The 25,639-nt window shown below is 38.2% G+C and overlaps 1 protein-coding gene across 1 annotated transcript in view; it reads left to right on the forward strand.

Moving 5' to 3' along the window:
• Nucleotides 1-25,639, forward strand: part of CFAP47 (cilia and flagella associated protein 47) — a 509,602-nt gene that overhangs the window by 346,841 nt on the left and 137,122 nt on the right. The window contains exons 50-51 of the mRNA XM_032883134.1: nt 2,616-2,750; nt 12,336-12,433. Coding sequence (XP_032739025.1) covers nt 2,616-2,750; nt 12,336-12,433 — 233 coding nt within the window. The remainder of the gene's footprint in view (nt 1-2,615; nt 2,751-12,335; nt 12,434-25,639) is intronic.

A 25,639-nucleotide genomic window follows, 5' to 3' on the forward strand; every position in this document is an offset into this window, starting at 1 on the left:
TCATTATTGGCTTATCAATTGCAAGTAATGTATTACAGTAATGCAGGATGCTTATAATACTTACAACAAGGGGGATATATAGGAACTTTACACTCATTTTTTTATAAACCTAAAACTTTTCAAAAAATTAAACTTATTAATTAAGTAAAAAACGGTATGAACTTTGAAGCAGAATGCATGTTTTTATATTCCAGCTGTATTATTATGAGCTGATTCACCTTGGGCAAGTTGCTGAACTTTCTTGTGTCCATTTCCCTTCTTTAAAATGAAAATAATATGTCATACTTGATGGTGAAAAACAGAGCTTTTATGCTAAGGTCAGGAACAATACAAGGATATCTACTCTTACTTCTTTTATTCAACATAGTACTAGAAGTCCTAACCACAGCAATCAGACAACATAAAGAAATGAAAGGTATCCAAACTGATGAAGAAGTAGAACTCTCACTATTTGCAGATCACATGATACTCTATATAGAAAACCCCAAAGATCACCAAAAAACGACTAGGACTGAGAAGTGAAATCAATAAAGTTGCAAGATACAAAATCAACATAGAGAAATGTGTTGCATTTCTATGTACTAATAATGAAACAGCAGAAAGAAATTAAGAAAACAATCTAATTTACAATTGCACCAAAAACAGTGACATATCCAATAAAGGGTTGGTATCCAAAATATATAAAGAACAAATCATTGTCAATACCCCCAAAATAAATAATCCAGTTGAAAAGTGGGCAGAATACATGAACAGATACTTCACAAAGAAGACATTCAGTTAGTCAACAGACACATGAAAAGATACTCACTCTCACTCATCATCAGGGAATGCAAATCAAAACTATAATTGATATCACCTCATACCTGTCAGAATGCTTGAAATCAAAAGGCAAGAAACAACAAGTGTTGGCAAGGATGTGGAGAAAAAGGAACAGTCATGCACTGTTGGTGGGAATGCAAACTGTTGCAGCCACTCTGGAAACCAGTATGACGATTCCTCAATAAGTTAAATATAATATAACATATTAATATATGTAAATCACCTAGAACAATGTCTGTCATATAGTAAGTCCTACATAAGCATAAACCACAATCATTAATCTTCAAAACAGCTAGCACCATTTTACAGATGAGGTAAATAACATATTCAAGGCTAAATTAGTAGTGGCAGAACAAGTGTTTGAGTTTACGTTCCATCCAAAGCCTGTGTTCTTTCCACTATGTACCCTGTCTTTTTATAATGTGTTTGTAAACTCCTATGTAAAATAAGAAAGCTATGTTTATAATAGGATAGGAAATTTAATCTGAAACTTAAGTGACTTTATGATATTTCAAAACAAAGATATTAAAAATGATAAGATAGGAGTGACATCTGCAAGATGGCAATATAGGAGATCCACCACCTGTATTCAGCCATAGTAACTTGAAAACCATCCACAGCATAAGTGCCTTTCTGGGAGCTGTGGGATCTTCGTGGGAAATTATGAAACCCCAATGGAATCCAAGACCGAGGAGGGCCATTTTGAAAAGGCAGGCTTGTGCTCATGTGGTGGATTTACCAACCATGGCCCTGGTTACAGATCAAGAAATAGCCCTGTCCCCCTGTGGACTCAGTTATCGTCCCATTGGGCTTGAGTGCTGCCACCAGCACTTTATGATAAGGAGCTGGCAGGAGTCATTGACTGTCCATGTCCTGTGTAACAAGTCCATGGAATTTAGTCCATCTGTGGACCCTGAAGTGGATCATGGCCCAGCTTCAGCCCCTCTCAGCCATGATTCCTGCCCATCTAGCACCTTGGGGAAGACACACTCGTCTGTGCACCTGAGGCAGGCCCTCCAGTTTAGTTCAACTGCAGATCCTGAAATGGTCCTGTAACTTGGCCAGCCACTCCCAGCCATGGTCTGGGAACAATCATCTTGGGAGACATGCTTATCCATGCCCCAGAAGTGTGCCCATTGACTATGATCTGTGCTTATATCTGGGATCAGCCCCACAATCCAGTTTTAGCCCCTTATAGCTGCAGTCTAGAAGCAGTCCTGCCTGCCCAGGGACTCAGAGGGAGACACGTCCATCCATGTTCTGTGGTCACGCCTGCCAACTCCAATCCGACTGTAGATCCTGAAACAGTCTGACCTGCTTCAACCCCTCTCAGTCACAGTCTGGGGCCTATCCTTCCCACTCCTCTGAGAGTGGTGAGTAGCTGGTGAACTATTGGGAACACTCCCAGATACTCAGAGGGAGCCAGTGTAATACCAGGGACACTTCGTAATATCTGATGTCACCAGCGGCTACCAGTGTCACCTCTGTTTCATATCTGTGCAAACTGAGGCACATAGCTGGTGATGGACATCCCCAGTTGTGAACCCAGGTATTACACTGCTCATTTTAATTAAAAACTGATGATCTCTTATGCTTAAAACAAATATTAATGAACTCTCTGTTAAATTGTTCTGTACCAACATCAGGTTTAAATGTGATACTAAGGCCTAGGATTTATATTTGGCTTTATGTTTATTAGTTTCCAAGCTAAAGCATCTTTAGTACCTAAAAATTGACCTTTCATTTTAGAAAAGCAATCCTTGGTTAATTTGGCATCTTGGACTTATGTGTTCTAGGTGCAATTTCATTTTTTGTTAAACACAGACAAGATGATGACTCTCAGGAAGACTCAGATCAAGATCGAGGTCGAGTACCCTCCTTTCAGAAATCATCATCGGAACTATGCCACCAGATTAATGAGGAAGACTCAGGTAAATTGATGATTAAGGAAAGTTTCATGATCACTTGTCAATCATTCACTTTTAAATGGATAAATATTTTACATTCATAATGTATGTACAAGTGTGTGTTGCATATATCTGTAAGAATTTTATTGTATTATTTCAGGATTAACTTTATGTATTTACTTTATGGATTTATACAGTTTTAAGATTAATAAATTATAATACTTCAACTCGAAGGTTGTCTACTCTTTCATAAGTGAAAAACTTTACATATACTTGTTATTCAACAAAAAATTGCAGTAAATTTCTGATAAAATGTTAACAATATGTAATTTTTTTAAAGATGTTATTTATTTATTTGAGGCAGAGACAGAGAGAGCCTGAGAGGCATGGGGAGGGGCAGAGGGAGAGGAAGAAGCAGGCTCCCCGCTGAGCAAGGAGCCGGATGTGGGACCCGATCCCAGGACCCTGGGATCATGACCCTGGGATCAGACACTTAACTGACTGAGCCACCCAGGCGCCCTAATGAGTATATAATTTTAACAAGATAATATGCTTTTCTTCAGCATAGTAGATGATAACAATCTTCCTCATATGCAGAAGAAAGTCAGTGCTATTTTTTTTTCTTCCTATGTTACAAAGCTTTATTTGAATGTTGTTAAACATGTCTTTTTAGTAGAAATTCAAAGGAAATAGCGATAATGGAGTACTGGAAGGCACAGGGCAGATTTCCTGGAAAATGAGTGATTAAATTCTCTTATGTGTGAGTAGCAGGGACATCTTAAGAGGCCATTAGAGAACAGTGGGTCAACTGAAGCAAAGCTGTGGAGACAATGAGGTATATCAAAGAAGAAATCTTTATTGAATGATTTTATGTTTAGTCAGGATTCTTCAGTAAAACAGACACTACCATAATATAATGTAATATAAATAGAGAAAGAAAGAAAGAAAGACGGAGAGACAGATGTTGAAATTTTTTTTAAAAACGATTTTATTTATTTGACAGAGAGAGAGTGCATGTGCGCCTGCATATGCAGGGAGAACAGCAGGCAAAGGGAGAGGGAGAAGCAGGCTCCCTGCTGAGCAGAGGGCCCATGTGGGCCTTGATCCCAGGACCCTGGGATCATGACCTGAGCCAAAGGCAGACACTTAACCAACTGAGCCACCCAGGTGTCCTGAGATGTTGAAATTTTTAAAAAATGGCTGACATAATTGTGGGGACTGGCAAGTCGAAAATCTGTAGGGCAAGCAATCAGTGCAGAAAATTAGGTTAGAGTTGCTGTTGTGATCTTGGGCCTAAATTCCTGAAGCAGGGCAGGCAGGCTGCAAGCTCAGGCAGTTTCTCTTTCAGTCTTGAGTGAGAATTGCTTCTTCTTCAGATAACATCAGTATTTACTCTTAGGGCCTCCAACTGATTGCAGGACATATACCCACATTATGCAGGGCAATCTGCTTTACTCAGACTCCACTGTGGGGGGGGTGGTCCACTGTGGTCCAGCCAAGTTGACACATAAAATTAACCGTCACAGAATACATGGATTAAGAGTGATTATTTATACACTATTCAAAATGGTTTGGAAAGGGAACAGCAGTTGGGGCCAACTAGGCAGTCCACTGGGACAGCAAACTGGCTTTGAAGTGAAGAGAACAATGTATTTTTATGGTGGCATGGGGATAGAGATACCATTAAAGATGGAAAACATTTCAGAGACTAGTATTAGATGACTCTCTCTCTCTCTCTCTCTCTCTCTCTCTCTCTTTTTTTTTTTAAGATTTTATTTGACAGAGAGTCACAGCGAAAGAGGGAACACAAGCAGGGGGAGTGGGAGAGGGAGAAGCAGACTCCCCACCGAGCAGGGAGCCCGATGCGGGGCTCGATCCCAGGACCCTGGGATCATGACCTGAGCCAAAGGCAGCCGTTTAATCAACTGAACTACCCAGACTCCCCTAGATGACTCTTTTAAGAGAGGAGTTGGAAAGAGAGGATTGATCCTAAAAATGAACAAAGTTTGTTTGTATCTTGGTGAATAGAAAAATATCAAGATATTAATTTAGAAGTGTTGGGACTTTGTTAAAATGACATTTGTTAAGTAGACCCCTGGGGTGTCAAATGGTGTGTCAAGGTTCAACAAAATGCCACAAGGGAAAGTGAACTAGAATTTATTACTCTAGTTTGAGGTCCTGGATGATTCATACTTTACTCCTTGAGAGGCCTCATGGACAAGTCTAGGCAAGGGTGCACAGGGGGAAGAAGGACCTGAGCACATGCCTTAATTACAGTTGTCAGGAAGAATGATTTGGGGTTCCTGGGCTGAGACCAGATTGGTTAATTCAAACCAAAAAGAATAGGGTTTTGGTAAGCATCAAGGAGGTCTCATCTAAGGGCTGCACAAGGGTAAGTCCTGGGAGGGAGAGGAGAGAACTTATCACAAGAGTGTTTGGGGAGTCATATCAGAAATTCACACTGACTTGTGACTGTAAAGGCTTGTTATCTAGTGTGTGCACTCTCCAGAGGGGCTACTGTCAGTTCAAGGCCCATCAGCCCACTTGGCCATGCAAAATAGATGAGGAGACAGCAATACTATGGAGTAGTTTAGTTGTTGAACTATCAACAAGAAGAAATAAAAAGTCTGGGAGATTATAATGCTTGACAAAGTTTTGTGCTTGCTGATTTTGATGTGACAGCAAGACATTTATGTAGCGATATCCAGTCATCAATTGAATATTTGGAGCTGAGGCCAGATGAAAAAGTAAAAGCAGGTTGTAAAGCTTTAGTGTTTCTTTAGTTGAAATGCAGGTGAGGTCAAAGAGTAGATCACTGTTGCAGATGGATTATGCTAAGTGAAACCCCCATCAAAATCTAAGGCAGAAGAACCATGAAGGAAAGCCAGGTAAAAGTGTGAAAGAAAATCAGAATATTAAGGTATCATGTTAATGGAATAAAAGGGAGTGGTGATACCTAATAAGAAAATGTGCATGATGTAATGACAGGTTTCAAGATAGATTAAAAGCTAGGAAAAATGCATCTAATAATATTAAAGTATCCCCAGTTCTTCAAAGTAGTTTTCTTATATCAGACAGGATTAACCTTTCCATCTCCTATAAGAATATGGAACTTTTTCCTACTGACTGCTCAGCAGTGTGTCTCTTTTCAGTTAGGGAAGTTTTAGTTAGGTAAAACTAATTAATTTTGGAGAACTATTTAATGTACAATAACATGATTATAGTTAATAATACAGTAGGTTGTACTTGAGATTTCCTTAGAAGGTAGATCTTAAGTGTCTTCACCACCCCCACCAAAAGTCAGTAATTATGTGAGATGATGGATGTGTTAATTAGCTTAATTGTAGTGAGTATTTTATAATGCATACTGTATCAAATCAAGTTGTACCTTAAATATATATAATTTTTAATAGTTATACTTCAGCAAAGCTGGGGAAAAAAAGAAATGAAGACAACAGAAGATTTTTTTTAACCTTTTACAAATTGAAAAATTTGAAAAATTTTTTTTTGATGAGGATTTTTTTTTTGATGAGGATCACATTGAAAGAGACAACCTTATGCACTATAATGGGAATTCGAGACCATTTGCTTAAATGCTTAATTTAATATGCTTAAAACTCTTTTCTTTTTAGATTTTATTTTTAAGTAATCTCTATGCCCAATGTCAGGTTCGAACTTACACCCTGAGATTGAGAGTCACGTGCTCTACCAACTGAGCCAGCCCAGCACCCCTAAAACTTTTAAGATTTTTTTATCCCCTTTGATCTAATGATTTCATTCTAAAAAATTAGTTTGAATAAAATAATCAGAGATCTGCACATATATTTTTCTATAAGAATGTTCCTTATGTGATCTAGTTTTTTGAATAATTGAAACTTAAATATGTTAGTTTTATAATTTTATTTAAAATAGTTTTGAATATGTATTACTTGCACAAAAGTTTTTTCCCCATTCTTATTGAAAAATAGTTGACATACATCACTGTATACGTTTAAGGTATACAACATGATGGTTTGCTTTACATATATTGTGAAAAGATTACCACAGTAAGTCCTGCTAGTTCTATCTTCTCATATAGATCCAGTAAAAAGAAAAGAAAGGGAAAAAAATTTCCTTATGATAAGAACTCTTAGGATTTACACTCTTAACAACTGTCCTATATATCATACAGCAGTGTTAGCTATAGTCATGATGTTATAATTACATTATAGTCCTTATTTCTCTTATAACTGAAAGTTTGTATATTTTGACGACCTTTCTCCCTTTCTACCTCCCTCCGCTGTTCTACCTTTGATAACCACAAGTCTAACCTCTCTTCTGAGTTGTTTTTCTTAAAAATACCACACTTAAGTGAGGTCAGTGTTTTTCTTTCACTTTCTGACTTATTTCACTTTAGCATAATGCCTTCAAGGTCTGTCCATGTTGTAAATGGTACGATTTTCCTTTTTTTGGTTTTGGTTTTTGTTTTTTTAAATGGCTGAATAATAATCAATTCTATATATATTTCGCAACTTCTTTATCCATTCATCCCATGATGAACACTTAGGTTGTTTCTGTATCTTGGCTATTATAAATGATGCTGTAATAAACGTGGGGTGGATATATCTTTTCCAAGTAAATATTTTGATTTTCTTCAGATAAATACCCAAATGTGGGCATGGAAATTTTATTTTAAAATTTTGGAGGATTGTCTATACTGTTTTCCATAGTGGTATAACTGTACCTAACAATAGTTCATCTGTCCAATGTGCGGCAAGACAATTAAAAAAAAAAAAACAAAACCTGAGCTTTTGCACTGAAGAAAGATAGCTATTTATGGTGTGGCACCACCCCAGAGAACAGGGAAGTAATGTTCAAAATCCTGAATTCTTTGATGACTTGCAAGTGAGTGTTTTAGGGCAAAAATCAAGGGTAAAGGGCTTGGAATTGTGGGTCCTTCTGATTGATCAGGATTGGGTAAACTTCAAGACCGATTAACTGGTGCCAAGTCACCTGTTTCTTCAAGGTTGTGGTTGGGTGGCCATTTCATTCGCTGGTTCAGTTCTGCAAAACATTTTAACAATGTGTGTCAGTGATGATATCTTTGTTAGCAAAAACTGAGGCTATACACCTTGTGACTATGATGTCAGCACAGGCTATTTAATTTCCTGTTCCCTTGGGCTAAATTTTCATTATCTTTTTTTTTTTTAAACTTTATTTATCTAAGTTTTCTCCATGCCTATCATGGGCCTCAAACTCACAACCCCAAGATCAAGAGTCGCATGCTCCTCCGACTGAGCTAGCCAGGCACCCCTATATTTTCCTTATCTTAAAGCATATTCTAAGTTCCTTCCCGGTGTTTTTCCCAATGGTCTTTAACTATGGGTGACTTGCCTTTAATTACTTAATTACCTAATTCTGTTGGCGGTTTCAGTGGGTCCACCAATTTGTCCAACAGAGCATAAGGGTTACCTTTTCTACATATCCCACCAGCACTTGCAGTTGTCTCTTCTTTTGATAGTAGCCATCCTAACAGTTGTGAGGCGATAGCTCACTGTGGGTTTTGATTTTCATTTTCCTAATGATTAGGGATAAAACTCAAGTTCTAATAGCAAATGTTGTCTGAAGGATAAAAATGTGTTTATACACACAAACACACACATGCATATGGATATATCAATTTTATATAATTTGTATACCCCAGTGTATTTATACCTTTGTGTCTTTATTGACATATCAAGCCTGGAGTTTTATATAAGAAAAATAAGTATTTACTCTTAGTCATGAGGTGATGAATAAATTTCATCTTTAGGCTTTTCAGGAATTTCTAAAAATCACTATAGTGAATGTTACTGATTTTATAATCAGCAAAAAGTTTTAATGTGTTTAAGGCCTGTAGTTAAAGAATGTTTAATAATTATTACTTTTGTTCTCGCTAGTAAACCATCTTTAATCTTATACTAACCAATAAACTCATACTGTACATTTTTATCACTGCTGGAATTAAATCAGCTACATCACAACGGTGCCTTATGTGACCGTCACAGCAATCACAAATATTAAGTGTTATTGTTTCTGTGATAGCTAATTTTATGTGTCAACCTAGCTAGGTTATTGTGCCCAGATAATAGCGAAACATTATTCTGGATGTTTCTGTGAAGGTGATTTTGGATGAGAATTATATTTAAATCTGTGGCCTTTGAATAAAGAAGATGGACCTCCGTAGTGTGGGTAGGTCTCATCTAATCAGTTGAATATTTTAACAGAACCAAAACCGACCTCCCCAGAACAAAAAGGAATTCTACCCATGGACTACTTTTGGGTTTGCACTGCAGTTCTTTCCTGGGTCTACAGCCTGGGGACCTAACCTGCAGATTTTGGATCTATCAAGTCAATTGCATGAGCCGTTTTCTTAAAATCAGTCTCTCTCAGCTTCTGTTTCTCTGTCTTTCTCTGTCTCTTTCTATGTATACACGTATCCTATTGGTTCTCTTTCTCTGGAGAACCTTGACTAAGACAGTCTCTATTCCATAGATGAGCAGACTGTTTTATTTTTCTTTGTGCCAACCCAGAATTGTAGGGCATTCAGTCTTTATAGTCATGAAGCCCTTTCTCTCCAGAATTATTTTCCCTGTGAGTTCAATGTGGATTAAAGCATAGGAAAAGCCAGTGAAATATACATGAGCAACCTAGAAGGGGAAACATTTTTCATTTTAACAACTTTGGTTTATTTTGAGATGTCACATTTAAACATCATAAAAGCATTTAAAGCACTGTCATAGAATTGAAGGAGCAGCCAATACAAAACTGAACAGAGGTTTCCTCAGTAACCAAACTTCCACATAAAGCTGGTAATTTATTCTCTGTGCATTAATGGTTCCAAGGTAATTAGTTGGTGTCTATAAAATAAATAAGCACAGAAGGCAATTCAAAATATGGAGGTAAAATCACCCTTAAGAACTTCTCACAAGTACTTGGAAGAATTCACATGGGCCTTGTCTGTCTCCCTCTCATTAGCTAATTGTTCTGAATGTCTGGATTGTTCTAAGAGCCACTAATATGATAAGTACTTCTTAATAGCTAAAGTATTAGAGTAGAGTGGCATACAATACAATATAATATAATATAATATGGTATGAAGTAGTCCATTGCAGTACAATAAGATACAATGTTCCCGGTAGGGGGGAATAATTAAAAAAACAAAAGTTCAGTTAACATGTGGGATACTTGGGTGGCTCATTCAGTTAAACATTCCATTCTTGACTTCGGCTCAGGTCATGATCTCAGGGTCCTGGGATTGAGCACCGTGTGGTGCTCTGGTGGGTTGTGGAGCTTGCTTTGGACCCTCATTCTCCCCTCCCTCTGCCCTTCCCCACCCCCCCCCACTGCCCCCCAGAAAGAGTATACCTCTTGCATACTTGGGAGAGACCCAGGAAGAATGAGTAACTCCTTGGAATGGCCCAAGCCCTTACCTTTAAATACAGTCTCCAGTTAAAGACAAAAAAAGATGTTGAGGGTTGGAGAACCAATAATGCAAAGTTAACAGGAAAGCACAGTAAACAAGAGTAACATTGTTTTAAGAGTTTCTAGAGATTTAGTCTTCCCAACTTCTTAGTACAGAGAGGGAGACACCCTTACAAATGCAGATTTCCTTTAGAAATGTAAATGTCTCTTATAAAAGGGTAACTTTTACTCAGTTTTCAGAGCTTCTGTATCCACACTTTTAAAAAAAATAATCAGCTTAAGGGGTGCCTGGGTGGCTTAGTGTGTTAAGCCTCTGCCTTTGGCTCAAGTCATGGTCTCAGAGTCCTGGGATAGTGCCTCCCAGGGGGTTCTCTGCTCAGCAGGGAGCCTGCTTCCCCCTTTCTCTAGGTGCCTCTCTGCCTACTTGTGATCTCTCTCTGTCAAATAAATAAATAAAATATTTAAAAAATAATAATCAGCTCAAAAAGTCCTTATACCAAAGACATATTTTGGGGTGGCAAATTCTACTCCCCTTCACCATGCAATACAGTTCCATACAACACAATATAGTGCAATGCACAACACTCTTGTTCAGAAGCGAGAATTCCACTGGTCTGGGCCCCTTCTTTCAGATGAGGAAACTGAGGCCCAAAGAGGGTGATGATTCACCTAAGTAAGTTAGGCAAACAGAGCAGTACCTGGAATCTTTAAAACATGCCAATACTGATTTCAATATGCATATGAATAACTGAAATTGGAGGACATCTTAAACCATATACTAACTCAACACTGGAGAATAGAGTATCAAAGTAGAAGCTGAACAGATCACGTTAAACAAATGGCAAACTTCAGATTGAGGCCAGTATAAACCCTGCTACACAGGACTGTTGTGGTGGACCAGGGTTCTGGTGTCAGGATTTGGGAGGATGACTTTAGACATCACTAGCCACAGAAATGCCTACTTTAAAAAAAAAAATATCTAGAACCATGATGTAAACATTACTTTCTCACCATGTAGTTCATTCCCAATCCAGCTTCCTTTAGGCTGAATTGCTAGCATCCTTTTTCACACTTCCAAGAAAAGAAAAATCTCATCAACTATTCCTGATTTTGTCCTTAGACTAGAATCTTAGAGTGCTGGAAATGTACCACTGTGATCTATAATATAATACTTAGATAGTTCTGATGAAGTTTGAGAATATAGGTGAGGTTCAGTGGGGTAGAGTCCAGAGCCAAGGACCAAGAAAGAATTGTTGAGATGTCTTTGGTGCAAAATGGTGTTTTATTAAAGCACAGGGACCGGACCGTGGGCAGAAAGAGCTGCTGCCCCTGGGGTTGTGAGGGGTGGTCCATTATATGCTTGCAAGTTGGGAGGGGGTCAGGAATAGCCTATGTCTCTAAGGAATTTTGGAAGCAAAGTTTCAGGGACCTTGAGGGGCTAGCTGTTGTTAGGAAAGGGTCATTTATTACCGTCTAATAAAACCTTAGTCATGAGACCCTTCAGATGTTTATCAGTGGGCCATATGCTTGGGAATGATTGCCAGCACATATCTTGGAGAGATTAGAGATAAAGGAAATTTCCAAAGGAATTTTTATATGTTAAAGTAGACTACGGGATCCTGGTTGGGGGTGGGGGGGGGTCAGGCTAGGATTGCCTTTTGCACATAGCAAAGTATTAAGGTGGCGGCAGTGGAGTCCCTAGAGGAATGTCACTCTGCCTGTTTCAAGGACTTGTCAGTGGGCCCTAGGTAGAAAGGAAATTTAGTAACTTTTCTTCCTTTGTTTCCCACATCAGTTCTCTATATAATATGTGAATGTTTTGGCAGTTAGGGGGAGAAATGATTGGTTATTTCTTTGGAAATAGGAATTCTTAACTTAGAAGTAAAACGTTCTTATTTTAGTGGTAAATATAATGAATACCTGGGGAAGGTGAAGGATGGAGAGCTTTTATAGGGCAAGGTCATGGCCATGCAGGATGGTGCTTCTCTTTGCATTTACAAATTGTAACGCAATCAGCTTTTCACCCTCCACTTCCCTCTCCTGACAAATGAGTTCACCAAAGAGTTTGAAAACGGTATGTACTAAGGTTTCTCAAAGTTTTATGTTAAATATGGTATCCAGAAACCTACATTAAGACATGTTTGTTTTTTGTTTTTTGTTTTCCAGATAATAGTTTTAGCAATTTCCATGTCTGGTATTATCTCGAGATCCATAGCTCTCCGGGACCACCAGTAAACATTATTAAAATGAAATGCCTTGCTCTGGTAAGAACCCATTACATGTTTTAGACTCTATCTTTTTGCAAACAGAGCTTTTGTTGTACACTTAAATTGCGATCCCTTAAAAACATCCATATTAAATGAGCCCATTAGAATAAATTATTCAAATTATAGCATTTTTTTTTAATTATAGCAGTTTTATTTTAAATCCGGTAATATGGACCTTAAGTACTTATGGAAAACATCTTTTGGCTCTGTGGTATCTTACAGTAGCTTTACTGATTAGAATTCTACTTGCGTATTTCAAGAGTTATCAAGAGAAAAAAAAAAAAAAGAGTTACCAAGAGCAAACTTAACCTTAGCTTACGTACTTACCCTCACACATATGGTAAAAGCAGGATTATGCTTTGTCAGGGATCAGGAATATCCTGTCCCCTCAAGGTCTTTCTGACTGGACTAAGAATCAGATTGACATGAGACAGATTAACAGGGAAAAAAAACAAATTTAGGAGTGTATGTTGGGAATGCACATAGACACGGAAACTCCAAAGACAGGCAAAATGAGGTATATATGTCATTTTCAATTAAGGAGAGGGTAGTAGGGGTCTGAGACTTCAAAGGGAAGAAATGCAATTTACATAAAGATGAAAAAGGATAAATATTTAGTAAGCAAATGTTTGCTGGGCCTCTTGGAAACAAAAGGATACAGAGAACTTTGATCAATCAGGCCTTGCTAGGTTCCTCCCTGCCCACCACATCCAGTTCGTAGTGTAATGTGGTGAAAGCTCTCTTTCCAGAGCAGGGCTTCTGTCTAAATCCTTTTTATGCAGTTGAGGAGGTAAGTAAAGAGCTTTTCCTGAATCTGCTGGGTTTTGATTGCTTTTTAACTCAAAATCATCTTCCTGCCAAAGTGGCAAATTTTTTTTTTTTAAGATTTTATTTATTTGACAGAGAGAGATCACAAGTAGGCAGAGAGGCAAGCAGAGAGAGAGAGAAAGAGGGAGGAGGAAGCAGGCTTCCTGCCTAGCAGAGAGCCCAATGGGGGACTCGTTCCCATCACCTTGAGATCATGACCTGAGCTGAAGGCAGAGGCTTAACCCACTGAGCCACCCAGGCAGCCCCCAAAGTGGCAAATTTTTGAGGAGGCCTGTCTTTGGTTCCTGCAGTCTCTTGACTCATTCAGTACTGATTCTTCTTGGTTTCTACATTAGGCCTTTCCACTTTAAAACACATTTGGAGGGGCACCTAGGTGGCTCAGTGGGTTAAAGCCTCTGCCTTCGGCTCAGGTCATGCTCTCAGGGTCCTAGGATTGAGGCCCGCATGGGGCTCTCTGCTCAGCAGGGAGCCTGCCTCCCCCTCTCTCTCTGCCTGCCTCTCTGCCTACTTGTGATCTCTGTCAAATAAATAAATAAGATCTTTAAAAAAAACAAAAAACACATACATTTGGAGTAACAGGGATAGATTTGGCATTTTAAGTAATACTGACTAAGAATAGGAGTGTTTTATGTTACTTATTAAAGTGTTACTAAATCCATGTTCATTATTATTATTTAATAAAGTTAAATATTAAATCTTGTTGTTGTTTTTTTTAAGACTTTATTTACTTATTTGAGAGACAGGGAGAGCATAGCAGGGGAGAGAGGGGCAGGGGGAGAGGGTGAAGCAGATTTCCTGTTGAACTTGGAGCCTAGCACTGAACCGATCTGAGGACTCCGAGATCATGACTTGGGCTGAAGTCAGACACTTAACCAATTGAGCCACCCAGGTGCCCCAAATTGAGTTTTGGTTTAAATGAAACATGAAGACGGTATTAATTGCTCTTAACCATGTTTTAATTTGATTTAATTTTCTTATTGTTAGTATTCAGGTATTTAAATTGATGGTAAAGATTACTTTCATTTTTAAACATGCAGATAGATTTTTCATAAAATTGATTTAGAACCTTGAACTTATGCTCCAACAAATAAAAAAATTTAAAAAGACTAAAATAGTTTAAATCTGTAAATCAATTACTTGCCCACTTGATTTCTGGGTAAATCTCCACTGAGACATAGAAAATGGGTGGTTAAACTATTGAGATGCACTCAAATGTAGCTTGCAAAAGCATTCTCTTCTAAGTGGAAAATGATTTAATACGATCATGGTAGGGTCATTTCACTCAATGAAAATGTCTCATTTCTGTGATCCTGTTATCACTACAGAATAAAATCTTTCTTATAGGTTATTTTAAAATTATATAACTTTATATAACCACTTGCTGTGGAAAATGATTACTGGATTAGCAGAAATCTCTTTATCAGGACACAGGAGGAAAAAAAAACATTTTAAATGGGGTCCAGGAGAAATTGGGACCATGAGGTGGCACCTCAAAAAATATAGACATTGGCTCCCTTATTAATTGTATGTTTAAAATAGGTATAGAGATGAGTAGAGACCTGCAACTCAAAGTATCAAAAAAAGATTTAATTGAAAATACTAGTAGACAAACAACGGTTCACATCTTCTCATGAAATGGTATATAATGTGCCCCCCTTTTGGGAAGAGTTGTTAACTCTTCAAGCAAAACTGATAGAAATTAAGATTTTTTTAACTCTCAACTTTGAATATTAAAGATTGTTATACTGACTGAGAAAAATATACCATCAGGGTACTTTATGTGGATAAGTAAGAAGACTGAGCAAAAAGAAAACACCATCTGTTTCTTTTAATGTGCTTCAAATATGTTTTCATTTTTAAAATTAATATTTGCATATACACTTTTCAGGAACACATTATTTTCATAAATAATATATTTTCAAATAACGGCCCTTGTCCATTTTCCATAAAAGACTTGCCCCTCCCTATATAATAAACTTCATTATTATTGTGTGTTAAATAAAAATACGACCAAGTGGGGCGCCTGGGTGGTATAGTTGGTTAATTGCATCCAGCACTTGGTTTCGGCTCAGGTCATGATCTCAGGGTCCTGAGACAGAGCCTCACATTGGGCTCCTCGCCCAGCGTGGAGTCTGCTTGAGATTCTCTTTCTCTATCTTCTGCTCCTCCCTCTCATTCGGTCTCTCTCTCTCTCTGAAACAAATAAATACATTCTTAAAAAAAAGAAAAAAGTACAGCCAAGTATATTAGAAGATCTAATTGGCTTTATTAAATCAGCATCCCATCTAGCCAGGAGAGGGGAGCACCATGGAGTTGTACAAAATGAAAGGTTTTTATAGATGGAGGGTAGGGCAAGAAATTTATTAGCAAAAAAAAAAAAAAAAAAAAAAAGGATTGTTCCAGACAAGGTAACTTTTAGTCATGGTAAAGAGCAAGGGGTCTTAGCATGCAGATTAGTTCATTTTCCTTTGAGGGATGGAGAAGCTATATACAGATTCATTGGCGCTCATCAGAAACTTCCTGACTGACCAGTTAAGGCTACATTATATAGCCTGTATATATATATATATAGGCATATATATATATATATATATATAAGGCTTTGTGTGTGTGTGTGTGTGTGTGTGTGTGTGTGTGTGTGTGTGTGTTCACATCAGCTTTATTTAAAACACTCCTAGGCTTTGGACTCCTACTCATAGTTTAGACAGAGAAGGTGACTGGCATGCAATTAACCATTGAACACTTGCTGAATGTCAAACATTGCTCTGTTTTGCAAATATGAACTCATTTAATTCTTACTACAACCGTGTGATCTAGGAACTAATACTTTTCCCTTTATAAAGATGAGCAAACTGGGATCCAGAAACTTGCTCCAGCTTAAATAATAAGCCAGAGTCAGCACTGGAACTCAGGTGGCCTGGAGCTTAGTGACCCTCTCAGGGCCGGATGTGTGCAGGCATTTCCTCCAAGGTTCCAGAGGCCCAGCTCGCTTCCCTCTCCCCGTCTCCGCCATACCTAAGATCACAATGAAGCCAGATGGAGCCACTGTCTGGGTACCTCTTCTAGGCTACTGTTAACAGGCAACTTTGTGACCCAGGAGGCTCATGTGAAACCTACATCAATATTTTTATGGCAGTTTGAAATTGAAACTGCAATTAGAATATGTGTTATGCCTCTACTTTGGGGATTTGGCCTAAGTGATGCCATTTGGGGCCTGTGGTTACTTTTAATTTGGTTTGGTTTGGTTTGTTTTTTTAAGTTTGTTTATTTTTATTTTTTGGTAATCTCCACACCCAACATGGGGCTCGAACCCACAACCCTGAGATCAAGAGTCATGTGCTCTTCCAACTGGGCCAGCAAGGCTCCGCGTTTTTGTTTTTGTTTTTGTTTTTAACACATGTAATTTTCATTCAGTTTGTGTTGATTTCCTGTCAGTTTTTACTTTAAACCTTTCCTGGTTTTGGTACCACAGTGTGATACCTATAACTCATCTTGTTTACGTATGTTCTTCTGATTATTACCAATTTCACCATTGCTCTTATTTTTCATTAGGTATAGTTAACATAGTTATTTTATAAAGATATTTAATAATTTATATCTAAGATCTACATAGATAAAAATGCAATTCCTGAGCCTCCATTCCATTTAGCAGTACAGGAGTAGAACTTAGTGCCATGAATTTCTAAACTGCTGTTTGTCACTACAGGTAGGTGTATTGTACTACGCAATCACTTTCAGCTGAAGTTGATGGCAGAGGGGAGTCTTTTTTGACTACGTCAATCCAGTTAGACTGCTAAATGACAGTGATGTTGTCGCCTAGTTATTGTTTTCCCACCTTTCTAGTAGTAATTGCCTAAGGTAAAAATAAATGCACTCTTTAACTCCCAGACATGATGGTTCAGTTGGTGGAGATCATATGGATTCTTTTAGATAATCCCATCACATAAATCTTTGTGCACTTCTTGAAGAAGTTTTCCAAATACTTTCAAAAGTATGCTAAAATTGTTGTCCTTACCTATATACTGTTAGCTAATAGTTTTTAATGCATTTGCTATTTTGCCAAACTTTTGAGATGTATTTTATTTAAACCTTAGATCATCAGATGTAGCAATGGAGCTTTCAAGATACTAAGCCATCTCTGATTTTCCATCTGTATCTAAGCTTTTGTTACATTCAACCCAGTTTTCACATCTTCCTTAAAGATGGTTAGAATCTCTCTAAAATAGCGCTCATGTAAGAAATGTTTATACCCTCAAGGCACATAAATTTGGTTACTTCTTCAGAGTAAGTTCCAAAAATCAGGTTATATTCACAGTAAACAATAAGTGGTTGTTAGCAGTCCATTATCTCTTGGTGTAAATTATTTAGTATTCTCTTGGAATTTTTAACATGTGATATCTGCTATTCCATTTTGTTTGACCTTAGAAATCTCTTGTATGTCTTATAGTTTGGCTGTGTGAGAATAAGGAGAGCGATCCATTATCTTCCTACTGACAATAATTTCAACGTACAGTAATGAGTTACAAATGTGTTCTGAAAACAAAACTTAAGTGTGTGGCTAAAACCTATGCTTTAAGCTTTAGATCAGTCATAGCCTCCATAATATTTGTTCTGTTGTCAGTGACAATTGAATGACTAATTTTTTTCATTTTATAATCAATCTTTAATGAAATTCACTGTATTATTAATGGTGAGACCCAGAAGTCTCTCTGCAAGTTAGTGAGAGAAGAATGTTGGGGAGGGAAACATTTATTATACCTTTGAAGGTTTTTTTTGGCTGGTCTAAGAATTAAATCGACATGAGACAAATTAACAGGAGAAAATCAAACAGAAGTTTAATAACATGTATATCTCCTTCCTGTATACATGGGAGAGACCCGGGAAACTGAATAACTCCTCAAAATGACAGAAGCCTTCACCTTAAATACTAAATACTATCTTCAGCTAAAGACAAAGCAAAATGTTGGGGGTGGGGAGTCAGTTTTATTGGAGGTGACCAGGAAAAGCATTGTAAACAAGGGTTATGTTGCTGTACAGATTTATGCTTTGCCTTTTCTATTGATAAGAGTCTCTAGGGATTTAGAGTACCCCCATCCCCCCAGCCCCCAGTGAGGGAGATGCTATTACAAAAGCAGATTTCCCTTATGAATGTAAATGTCTATTATAAAAGAGTAACTCCTACTTAGTTTTTCCAAGGAGCTTAGTGTTTGTGTTTGTTGTTTCCTAAAAATAATCAGTTTAAAATAATCAGTATGACAAAGAGACATGTCTTGGGATGGTGAAAGTTTTTCCCCTACAGGAGCATAGTTAAAAACACTATTATTTTCTTCTTCTTCATTTTTTTTTTTGTATTTTTATATTCTATATTTTTGGGGGGGTGAAAGATCATATATCATGGCTATTGTACATGATACTGAAATTTTTCTTCCTCGTGAGGTCTTGATGTAAAAAATTAATTTTCTGCTTTGAATTTATTTTGAGAAAATAAAATATAGACTATATGTGTACATGTACATGTATATAAATACATATATATACAGTCATGAGCACGCTATGAAGGCACACACATGAGTTTTGTCTTTCCACAATGTCAGCCTTATTCAGTCATGAAGCAAAGTTAAATCACAATGATAAAGCAGGTTCAGGATTCCAAACTCAATGACAGTTCACCATGTGATCCAACTGGCTTCTTACATGGCACACAGAACAGAACATAAGACAAGCCACACAACAAACAAGATAACAGAAGGGGGTAGGAAGTTAACAAACCAAACCCGAAGTCAGTCTGTGGGCACACAGTTGGAGGTGAGGCCTGGGTCCCGTCCGAGTCAACTTTGGACTCTTATCTTTTATTATATTCAAGCAGTGAAGGATCTCGGTTTTCGGAGATCCATCACGCAGAGTTTCAGCCACAGTTGCCTTTTTTAAGTGGTCAGACATAGAGAAGTCATGTCTGAAGAGTCTGAGAGTTTGCTGCCAAAGTCCTCCCCTTTTTAAAGGGATTGAATCAGTCTTGGGCCGCTGCAGACCTGCTGTGGTTCTCCTTGTTACCAGTGCTGGGGCATCAGCTGATGCTGGTCCTGGTGAGATCTTGTAGCTGCAGTACCTTTAACTACTTGTGTCGTTGCTTGACATAGGCCCCTGCTTGACACGAGAGGCTCCATTTTGCGCTCTACATATATACATACATATGTGTGTATACAGAGATACACATTAAGCAGGAGGCTAATTCCTAGGGATCAGTCCCTGCAACCAGATATATTTCTTTCTTTCTTTTTTTTTAAAGATTTTATTTACATATTTGACAGACAGAGATCACAAGTAGGCAGAGAGGCAGGCAGAGAGAGAGGAGGAAGCAGGCTCCCTGCGGAGCAGAGAGCCCGATGCGGAGCTCGATCCCAGGACCCTGAGATCACGACCTGAGCCAAAGGCAGAGGCTTTAGCCCACTGAGCCACCCAGGCGCCCCTCAGATATATTTCTATTTGTCACAGCTTCTAATAGCTGCTGCACACCCACCCCCGTCCCTGAGGTTATGGTAAGTGTCTGAATGCACACGAACAAACCTATACACTCTTCAGGAGTTTCCGACTTTTTCACAGGTCCTCAGTGCCTGTCGAGTTACATGCTCACTCCCACATCATCTGCCGGTCCGGCACTGGCAGCCCACCTTGATTGCACGTCTGCATTCTGTATGTCTCAGGCTGGGTCGGGAGGTGTGAAGCATGACTTCCTTAGGTATAGGGGCCATGCGGGTGGTGGTAGCAGAGGAATGCCAAGGGCATTTCTAGTTTTCAGCTGTCTGCCTGTTTCCTCTGAGTTCTGAACTGTTGGCACTAACTTTTCAATTTAGGAAAATCCCTGAGACAGACTGTAGTTATCACTTCTTGTGAATTACATGGTACATTTTAAAACACCCTGGTACAGTTTGTTTACTGACTTGGTGATGTTTGTAAATGGAATAAAATTAAAATTGAAAATGTTCTCAATAATATGCCTCACTTAAATTAATATTGTATGTTTTGGACCTCAGAAATAACCCCTTTAATTTTTTTTAATTAAGTAGGCTCTGTGCCCAACATGGGGCTTGAATCCATGACCCTGAGATCAAGAGTTACATGCTTTACTGACTGAACCAGCCAGGCACCTCAGAAATAATCCCTTTAAAAGGAACTCATGGGGACGCCTGGGTGGCTCGGTTGATTGAGTGTCTGCCATTGGCTCAGGTCATGATTCCAGGGTCCTGGAATTGAGCCCCATGTTGGGCTCCATGCTCAGCAGGGAGCCTGCTTCTCCCTCTCTCCCCTTGCTTGTGCTCGCTCTCCCTCTCTCAAATAAATAAGTAAAATCTTTAAATAAAAAAATAATAAAATAAAATGAAGTGAACTCATGATTATCTTCTGGGAGAAGATATGGTGGGAAATACATCCTGCTAGTGCATGTTGAATTGTTATTGACTCCATTAGGCTTTTATGGGCAAAAAACCATAATCTTGATTTACTCTGACCCAGTTAGAGTAGGAAGTGATGAGGTTTTCAGTGCAAATACTCGGTAAGTTAAATTTTCCCTATTCAGAGAGGTGTGAACTGGCAACCAAATGATAAATTCAACCCACTGTCTTTCTCAGATCTGTCCTTACCAATAACTTTCATGAAAGGAGGTAGCCTAGGTTAACTTGATACTTTTAAACTCTTCCTGAGTAAGATCTTATCAGTGGTTGCTGTATTATTTAGTTTAAAGTATCCAGACTATTAGACATATTAACCATTAGGTTTATATACAAACACTAACGTGTCTTATAAATTGCACATTTATTCTTTAACGAGTATTTAATGCCTCTGGTATCCTTCTCACTATTCTAGATGCTGAGGAACAGTGATGAATATTACAAACAAGGCCCCTATTTACATGGAGCTAACATTATAGTGGAGTAAGACAGAAAACAAAAATAATATTGAAATAAGATATTTCATGGGAAGTTTTTCTGTTGTCTTATATTTTCAACTAAAGACAAACCTGGGAACCATTGATAATTTTCGCTCTATGTTATGAAAGCTGCTTCATAAAGTCCTTTATAAAGGACTCACTAAATGTTTTAGTTACGGTGTTTTAGCTGACATTATCAACTCCACAATTTCAGTGGCCTAACACAATAAAAGTTCTTAATAATTGTAACACTCTGGTGCACTTGTTCCCAATTGGTGGCTGATATCTGCCATGTTGTGTTCCAGCATCCTCCCATATTGTGGTTCCATCAACCTTTAGGAACTAAGCAGTTCCTATACACACACACACACACACACACACACACACACACACACACATATACATATATACATAGATATATGGAGAAAGAAAGAGGAAACAGAAAAGAATTTCTACTGGTTTCTCAATCATGTCATCGCAGAGGCAGTACACATCACTTCCACCCATATGCTATTAGAGAGAACTAGTAATATGGCTATGCCTGGGTGCAGGAGAGTTTGGGAAATGTTACCTCTGGTTGGGCAGCTCCTGCCCAGTGGTCTCTTTAAGGGGAGCACAGAATTTTGCTGGAGGGATAATATTTTTGCCATGTCAATAAAGATGAGACATCTTTAGCCTCTCACCCATGTCCAGCCTCTGTGTGTGTTGGCCAGAACACAAAAATGGGGTGTGGCTTCTTTAAAGAGTGGAAACTGACAGTTTAATGCTCATTGGATTTTGGTGAGTTCTTGCTAAAAGACTGGACTGTGGATGGAGGGGAAGTGCCTAGAGAGACAGCAGCGGCACGTTCACTGGCACATGACAAGATCTTGTAGATCAAAGTGGATTCTACTCCGTGCTAGGTGGGCTAATTTAAAAGGATCTGCTCAACATGCATTCTGCCAGGGTGAGAAGAACACAGGAAAAAAAAGTCTGTATGGGGTAGTGCTAGAAAGAGGAAAAGAGAAGGACCTAGAAAGTCAACTGGAAAAGATCAATCAGTATCAGTTGAGTAAGTGGCCTTTGTTTTTTTACCTCTCATCCCATCTTCATCCTGTAGCCTTGAAGATGCCATATTAACATAGTGATTACAGGAGAGGAAGTTAGAGTAGGGGCTTGAAAAGAGCAGGTCACATCTACCTGCTTCCTCATAAGCAGTCTGAAAAATTACTACGTATCTTGGGGGTAGGGAGGGTGTACCAGGAGGAAAGATCAGGGAAAACATTCATCGGACATGAAATGAAAGTGTTGATTGATTTTATACCTCTCTAAAGATCTGACAACCAGACTGCTCTGGCATTAGGAACTATTCTGAGAAAACAACAAGGTGGAGAAAGGGAGATCCTGCCAGGTTTGGAGATCAGTAGTGGAAGAGAAACCGTTTTCAGTTCTCTACCGAGTTTAGTCTATTCGGTTTTTCTGTTACCATGACAATAAATACCTAAGCTAAATTTAGTGATAATTGTACAAACAAAAATAGTCCAGAGTTTTGTCAACTGTGGGTGAAGACTGGGGAAATGCACTCAGGTAGAGCAACTGACAAATATCTCGGCCCTCGGAACAAAATGAGCTTGGTGAGACAGGAGGTAGTAGGTAGGAGCCCAGACATTCCAGGAACAGGAAACGATGGCTGTGAGGCTGGAGCTTGGACAGAAATGGCAGTGGGTTGGGGATTGCGGGGGTGGGGGGTGGTTCTTCCAGTCAGAGGTGCCGGCAGGGCCACATCTTGCAGGGCCTCTGAGGGTAAGACGAGATTTTATTTCACGTGCAACTAGAAGCCACTTGAGAGTGTAAAGAGGAGAATGATCTGACCTGTTTTAAAATCTCTCAAAATGTTTTTTCTATTTTAAGAAAATAATGAACATATAAATTATATTTAGATGCCAGAAATATCTTTAAAGGTTTATTTATTTATTTATTTATTCATTCATGAGAGAGAGAGAAAGGAAGAGCACAAGGTGGGGAGGGGCAGAGGGAGAGGGACAAGCAGACTCTCTGCTGAGCACGGAGCCCCATGAGGGGCCTGATCCCAGGACTCCAAGATCATGACTGAGTGAAGTCAGATGCTTAACTGATTGAGCCACCCAGGTATCCCTGAAAATATTTTATATTTGTTTTAAAGTGAATATGGTGGGCGGGGGGTCCTGGGAGGCTCAGTCATTTAAGCATCTGACCCTTGATTTCAAGCTCAGACCATGATCTCAGGGTCATGAGATCGAGCCCCGAATTGGGATCTGCACTGGGAGTGGAGCCTGCTTAAGATTCTCTCTCTGCCCCTCCCCATCTACCCCCTCTCCTCCTCTCTCTCCCTTTCAAATAAATAAATAAATAAATAAATAAATAAATTTTAAAAATGAAAATGAATATAAGTAATCAAACTTCCTCTGAAAACGTTTATAATTTGCAAAATTCAATACATCTGTTTGTACCTATTTTAAACCTATTCCAATTTCAGCTGAGTGAATTTTTTCAGTGTTCTAAATTTCAACATCTTATGAAGGTCTCCGTGCTCTAAAATCTTTACTTATATGCCATAGGATTAAATATACATAATTTATTCCTTTTACAAAAGGACGATGAAAAATGAAAGCAATTTCTTTAAGCAGTCATTATGTTAGCTAAAATATTGCTTACGTACAATCCAGAGAAAAATACTGAACACCTTATAAAGGAATGCTGTCTATCATTGCACCCAAAAGAGGCCATGTAAAGACAAAAGACAAAAGACAAAAAAAATAGTCACTATTTCACTTGAATTTCCCAAAACAAAATCAGTCCAAATTGATATATATTTAATTTTAAAAAAACTTACAAAACCACTCATCAAAGTGGGAGAATATGCCATTGGCAAGACATACACTAGCCAAATATTTCACACCTTTTATATAGAGAGCGTAATCACAGAAATTCAGCTGTCTTTATATTTCCTATTGAGTGAGAGTTATTTGTCATAAAATGGAATGGGGGTGGCAGGATGCCTTAGACAATAAGACTATTAACCATTTTTGCAAATGACTCCTTTATACATTCTTTTTCTGACGTTGAAAATAGTTATGTATTTTTGGATTATGTAGCTAACACAAAGAAGGTATTTCAAGAATAAACTTACAAAGTTGGATCATCTCATCAAATGATGAATGACAAAAATCTCTTTAACTTATTGAGCACATGAAATATTTAAAGAAATATCTAATTTTTATGGCCTTAAGAAATACAGTTAGAAAATTAATCTTGTCTAAATTAATTTTGACAGTATTTTGGCAGATGTATATTTAAAAGAGATTATTCATACAATACTATATTTTAAAGGTGTAATTTAGGGGTTTTTAATCGATTTAAACTTGAAAAGAAAATATTCAAGTTATAATGAACGTTAGAAATTATTTTTTATAATGCTGTAGTTAAATTTGACATGTATTTTACCAGACTAGAAATACAGCGCTCTTAATTAATTGGATACTTAAAGCTTTTTACTATAATGAAACATTCATTTCTATTGAGTCTCTTGCTGGTTTTGAGGCCCCAGAGAATTCCACTGCAGGCTTTCCCTAGAGACTGCCATACTGCTATAGTGCAGGTGGTTTGAAGCAATTACTCTGGAAGGCTGCTCGATTTTGAGGGGGTGTCCAGACCTACTGGATAAGAGTGAAGTGATCTAGTAGTGATATTTGCCATGGATGTGTCAAAGAGAGGCTCTTACACAAGTGCCCCAGAGCTGCCATCCCCATTTGCATCTCTGAAGATTTGTCCAAGTTTAGAATGTCGTTTGTATCACTAGGGCGTGCTTCTGTTTCATGGCTTGTAGTTCACAGCCATTGCAGTAGATTGAAAGTGGTTTTGTTCTACTTTGTGTTCAAAGTCTAAATGTGATGAGACATCCGATATTCCAGTACTTCATTCCTCTTTAGACCAGAGTTTTTCAATGTACAGTCTCAAAAAAATGTGAGTGTGTCAAAACAAGCTTTTGGGGGTGGGGGGTGGGATATAATAGAATACAAGAGAATAGAAAGCATCAGAGAATGTCACATGTGGGAAGAGCAGGGATCATTTTGTGAATCTTTTTTTTCAGTGATATGTGTATGTGGGCCACGTTGTGATGTAAAATGAATTACTCTAGGTTGTGATGAGAACATTTTGAAAATCACTCGTTTACTTCTGTGAAGAATAAGCTAAAGCATTGTTTTAAACTGACACTGACCTTGTCTGAGAAATATCTGAGTAATAGACCAGGACAAATGTCTAGTCCAAAGCTGTCTCATTTCAGTTTTCTGCCTAAAGAGCTGGGCAAAGTTTCTAGGCCAATATATAGTTATTGGTATTTGTTATCCTGGCATATGGTCTAGTCGTTGATTTGTGTGACCCTTAGAAACTTCCTTAGGAGGCTGAATTCTATAACAGTCTCATGAAATACT

The sequence above is a fragment of the Lontra canadensis genome, unplaced genomic scaffold (assembly GCF_010015895.1).
Source record: "Lontra canadensis isolate GAN:19392208 unplaced genomic scaffold, GSC_riverotter_1.0 scaffold86, whole genome shotgun sequence".
In the NCBI taxonomy this organism is placed as follows: domain Eukaryota; kingdom Metazoa; phylum Chordata; class Mammalia; order Carnivora; family Mustelidae; genus Lontra; species Lontra canadensis.